Here is a 6,000-nt window from a genome sequence, read left to right as displayed (position 1 = left end):
TGAGTTCTTTCAAATAACTTTTGCTGAGCTTTGGTACTGTTTAACTATTTCCTGCATATCTGAGAACAACTGCAGATAAACCTGTCGTAATGGATACTTCCATAGAAATGTACATGTTTAATATGAAAAACATAAAAACCAGGCAATTAATTTCAATTCTAAGGATAATTTCTTCAGAAAGGGCACAAGTCTTCAAAAAAGAAACCTAAAGATTCCATACGTGTCTTTTATGAAAAGAATTTCACAGCATAAGCAAACTGAATTTGTTTTCACCAATTGTTATCTCTTTATTTTTATTAAGATTTTTGTATGATGATAATCTTGTTATGTCAAATCTCTGCTATAAAATATCCATTTTGTTTAATTACGTACAAAGAAATAATATAAATTGCAAGCGTGATTCGTAAAAAGCAAGGTATAATTATATAATTATAGCTTTCGACTAGCAGTAATTCATAGACTATTCGGAAATACCAAAGGTTCAAAAATATTTTTGCCATGACAGTATATTTGAACTGGTAACGAAGTAAATAAACCATTATATTTGCAGCCAGCTAATTTATGACTAATACTGAAAATTACCGTTCGGTTTAGTGCTCTCCTTCTCTCTCTCTCTCTATCTCTCTCTCTCTCTCTTTATATATATATATATATATATATATATATATATATATATATATATATATATATATATATATATATATATATATATATATATATATATATATATATATATATATATATATATATATATATACATACATACATACATACATACATACATACATACATACGTTGCTTATAAAAGGCACCCCATGCTATGCCAGAAATGTAGACAAAAACTGTTGAAAATGCCTTGGAAGGTTTGGGTGTTTTGTTCCAAAAAGAAATTATTGATGGATTGACATGCATAAAAAAATGGACAAAATAATTGTTAAACCTCCTCACGATAGAAATGCGAGTTGGGAGAAGAATAAATATAATATAGATATGTCACTCTCTACTGACTGACTTGATTCTTTCTTTGGGGTTATAAAACAACTAATGGCTAGCAACACTTAATATGCAGATTACTCTAAATGCAACAAATATGCAGATTACTCTAAATGCAACAATCAGCTTATATTCAAATGATTGTTTCATCAATAAAATGACTGGTTCTCTAAACATGATCTAGACCTATGAGATGATGGATTTGTTGTCTTCAGAAGCAGGCATTTACATATTGTTGGTAGTGGCTTTTGCATATGAGTACTATGTAGTGGCACGTCATGAAAAGGATGGAACTATGTTGCCAGGAGTCCTGAAGCACTAGCCTGGAAAAAAGAATCATGTTGCACAATGTAATAATAAATTATTATTTATTTGTAACTGCAGATTCACATAATTACTAACTGCTGTATCAGTTAATAAATGTCAACATAAGAGATAGTTAACATTCACCAAAATTATATCATATGACAATGCATACGGTCACCTCACATGTCTGACTAAATCTTTACTTTTATATGCATTAGTAAATTCAATAAATCGGTTGCATGAATGGGCTGAAATTATGGGAATGACAAGGAATAAAAAAATACCGTACATGTTATCTGAATAATTAGGTCAATGATGATTTTAATGTTAGACGATACAAGTGCTAAGTAATCAGAGGGTGTTGAAAACGAATGAATTCAACTAAATACCAGTAATTTGGGGTATTATTTTAGCATGAAACATATGATTTGTTCCATTTCACAAATGTGCAACAACTCACAAGAAAAGAATCATAATTGACTTATGTGTATGTATGATGCCTACATTATTTAAACTACCTTTTGTAGAAATTTTCAGATGCGTGCCGAATAATAAGACATGTGAATGGTAATTTAGCTATAGTTTCTAATACTTCAATGACAGTGCGTAAGCAAAACATTTATAGGAAATGCTCCAATAATTAATGGGCATGACCTGTACAGTGAGAAAGGGCTTCATAAAATCCAAATAACTGGCTGATAGAGCCTTGTTTGTACACAAAATACAAAACAACACTGACTCGGCCAGCAATACTTTTAATTATCTGAGACATTTTGAAAAGATAACAGAAGAGAAGAGGCATTATTTGAAATGAAATATCATGCAAATTACATATATAGGACCAGCCACTTGTGCATGCAAAATACAGAGCACTTTCAATTCATGCTGCTGTATTAAAATATATTACACATATTGACCAAATCGCGTGAGATTTAGTGGTTATGCAATACAATGTGGTGTACAAAAGAGCTGCCTTCTTATCCTGTGCGGTTGAAGGCGAAAATAATACAGTTTAAATAAGAATGCACTATTGTCCCTGCTGTTTCAGCGCACATTACACTGTAAGTTTTGCATAAATTTAGGCTAACGTAGAATTGATATTATTAATGAAAGCTTTAGTTATGTATGTTACTTTCACTCCCATTAGAAACGTTTGACTTGCTGCATGTTATAAGATATACATGTAATTCATGCCATGTAAATGATCTTAAGCTCTTTATTAGTTGGAATTTTCAACAGATCTGCCATATTACAATTTAAGTTAATGATGTTTAAACTTAACTGGTCAACGTGGTTTACTGTGCAAACAATTTGCTCGATTTACGATGCTTGTGGCAACTATATAAAATAGTAATGACAAAGAGGATGAACTAAAGAAGCAGTGAGAGAGTTTTAAATCCTTCTGCGGAAAATAAGATGTCAAGATTTGCATAGTCTGGAAAAGACACATTGTAAGCTTGCTACCAGGTAATCATGGATTGCAAGGTCTCTCTGACAGAGGAAATCATCCAGCTCGGCATGAGCGGAAGCAGTAATTGTAGTACAATACACGCTTGGCTGCAGTCTCTATGTGAAAGGTAAATACCTCCACTGAATGCCAATTATAAAGTCATACAATATATAGATCCCATTGCTTCAATGTTTTGCTAGAAAGGCTCTACATGTGTCGTTCTCATAAGGTAGAAGATGAATTTTACTTAAAAAATGCGATTATTTAATGAAAAGGAAGACGGAGTACCGATATCACGGCTAACTGGACAGCATGTGAATAATTAACCACAAGGAATTTGTTAAATAGCATTCTGTATGTAAATGAACCATAGCAATAACACATAAACAGACGAATATGAAGGTATGCTAGTTTTAACATTCGCCATTATTTGGATAATGCTAATAAAAATAGCAGTAACAACTTAATATGAAAGAAAATCAAAGGAAAACAAAGATACCTTATATTTTTCATCTGTTTCCTCATGTTGAGTCTGTTTTGCTCCAAGTTTATTTTCCTTGAGTGAATCTGCAACCGATTGTAACTGCCCAGACATGATATTTAACTACAAGAAAAACAAAATTGATCCTTTAATTTTCATTCTATATATGCAATGGGTAATATTCTAAAAAGTGGAAGTAATTCTTTCTAAATGTTCTTCTGAATACGAATTATACACGATTTTGTGAGGGAATTATGAAGATATAAATATTTGAAAGATAACAATACATGTACTTCTCATACAAATAAATGTTGTAATAGCAAAACTCTGATTCTTCCAGGCACTATTAGAAAAGTTGATTACATGTATTTGTTCATGAGTTATTTGCTTTTACCGACTAAACAAACCAGTTTGAGAGTAAAATTGGTATCGTAGGCGATGTGTAAATAGGTCACATATTATCGCAAGAATCCAGCCATTACAGATGTTAACAAGATCATTATCTTGCTTTTACATCAAATTTACTAAAATGTTTGGTTGCTGAGATTAAAGTTAGATTGGAGTGGCCACCCTTGTCCCATCATTTGTAAGTTCCTACTGCTTGAGAAATTAGTAATGCTCCGTATGTATGTGTATATATATATATATATATATATATATATATATATATATATATATATATATATATATATATATATATATATATATATAACATATATAACATATATATAACACACACACATATATATATAGATTTGGTGACGGAATGCAAATATTGTGATCAGTTACGTATTATCAAAAACACACACTTTTCGTAATTTTGGTAAAATACACATTGATTATTATCTAATTTTGTGGATCTGTCATTTACAGCCCCCATCCGAAAAATTGATACATATATCAATGCAAAAGATCATACCAAAGTTCATTTCCGTGTCCGTGCATTTAGAAACAAACCGGTTTAATCCATACTACAATATATTAGTTGCATAATGTATTAACTGCTAACATCTTAAAATAAATGTGGAGATCGATATAGAGATGGAGGGGTCCTAAAGAAAAGGACTTCTTATTATCTACAAATGTCACATTCAACACATTTAGTACCATTTTAATAATGTTAAGTAATTTGGTTGTTTGGTGTTATTAACCCTTTACCTCACAGAGTCTCTTGCTTTGTAGTCTGTCGATAGTCATGTACGAAAGGCACCCAGAGCAGTGACATATGAATAGAACATATGTTACGTATATGACTCAATGCTCATAGGCCTGCCTGTAAAATGTATTACAGTGAGGTATATGTCACGGCCAGGTGCAGGTAATGTCCATGTATTCGATATTAAAGAAAATGTACTCGGGGTTCGTTTAAAAGGTACATAATTTCCCATGGGTGGTATTTTTTGGTCTTCGCTGTTTCAAGATATCTGGCCTTGGGTTCCACGATACCCACGTTACATAGAGAGAAACGTTTGCCTATAATCAAGATATCACATGTTTAGTGAGGAAGTGTTCCACCCTAGGGGACAAATCGTTAGGTGTCAGTGCACATAAAATATAAAACTGCATTCGTTTTTGTGATATAATTGTTTCATTATTTTTCAGTATTTTTTTACAGATAGTTAAGCCAATGTCATATCAAGCCATCTATCATTCACAGCAGTGTGTCTCATGTTTACCATTGTATAACTGAACAAACAAATTAATTTATAAATACATTGAATGTACTGTTCGAGTTCGAGAAAAGTGTGAAGACAACAAACTCTGTAAAATTGAACAAAAAATTTATTTCCTAGAATAGAAAGTGAAAAATGACCAAAAGGAACTTGCAGTTTTACAACTTGAATCCTAAAATAATCCAAGAATTAAAAAAACAAGTCCTATCAATGAAATGTTTTAAGTGAGTCTTAGTGCAAATCCCGATGAAAATAGAAGAAGGAAGGCGATGACGTCTGTAATAGCTTTCAAAGTGTAGATGTGTCTACAGTCTCTTGAAGAATCACAGAAAATGTTATTGAACTTTTTGAATTTCGTATAAATTCCAGTAAATATCTTTCTCCAAAAATTATTAGAGCAATTTGGTATTTCCATGGAAAATAATCACTTAAAATTCAATAATTTAAAGTAAAGAAAACTCAGCAATAAACTGGATAAAACATAAAACAACTTGACGTCTCAAGTGTTAAGGCGCGAATGCTAGAATTCTTATCATAACAACCGTTATAAGACTAACTTAAACGCAAAACAGATTCCCGGATGGGGGTCAAGAGTTCATCCTTCCAGGAGGAATGGAGGTTTATTACATGAAAATTATCACGTCGTCTAGGTATGACCTTGGCCCAACGTAACGATTCTTCCTCTTAGAAAGAATAAAAAAATATTTTTGTAATAAATGGTTTACTAAAACTGCCACTGATTTAGAAACAGGGTCAGAAACTAGATACAATTATTCTATTATAGTTGTTTACGTCGCAAAGTAAACAACATCAGTCAGAACAGAACCCTATTCTGGTCAATGTCAAAGCCAGTAAAAATATTACATTATAATATCATGTAATGGAATATAACGATTTAAAACTAAGAAACAAAAAATTAAATTAAATATACATAACACTACCCCCATACAAGAATAAGAAAATATAATAAAGCTTTCTTTTCACCATAGGTCAATTATACATGTGGTTCAAAAAAACTGACATATGAAGAAATCGTATGAATGATACAAAGTGTACATGAAAAATAACATTTCGATACACGGGAAAGTGCATTGGTT

The 6,000-nt window shown here is 31.5% G+C and overlaps 1 protein-coding gene across 1 annotated transcript in view; it reads right to left on the bottom strand.

Annotated features, from left to right (window-relative positions):
* Window positions 1-1,286: 1,286 nt before the first annotated feature.
* LOC149791454 (transient receptor potential cation channel subfamily M member-like 2) overlaps window positions 1,287-6,000 on the bottom strand; it is a 117,073-nt gene continuing 112,359 nt past the window's right edge. The window contains exons 16-17 of the mRNA XM_089971361.1: window positions 3,249-3,353; window positions 1,287-1,316 (exon numbers count right to left, since the gene is read on the bottom strand). Coding sequence (XP_089827487.1) covers window positions 1,287-1,316; window positions 3,249-3,353 — 135 coding nt within the window. The remainder of the gene's footprint in view (window positions 1,317-3,248; window positions 3,354-6,000) is intronic.

Source organism: Sinohyriopsis cumingii, chromosome 9 (assembly GCF_028554795.1).
Source record: "Sinohyriopsis cumingii isolate HCF-2022 chromosome 9, ASM2855479v2, whole genome shotgun sequence".
Classification (NCBI taxonomy): Eukaryota; Metazoa; Mollusca; class Bivalvia; order Unionida; family Unionidae; genus Sinohyriopsis; species Sinohyriopsis cumingii.
The sequence above is the reverse complement of the archived record's forward strand: the minus strand, read 5'-3'. Positions and strand labels throughout refer to the sequence as shown.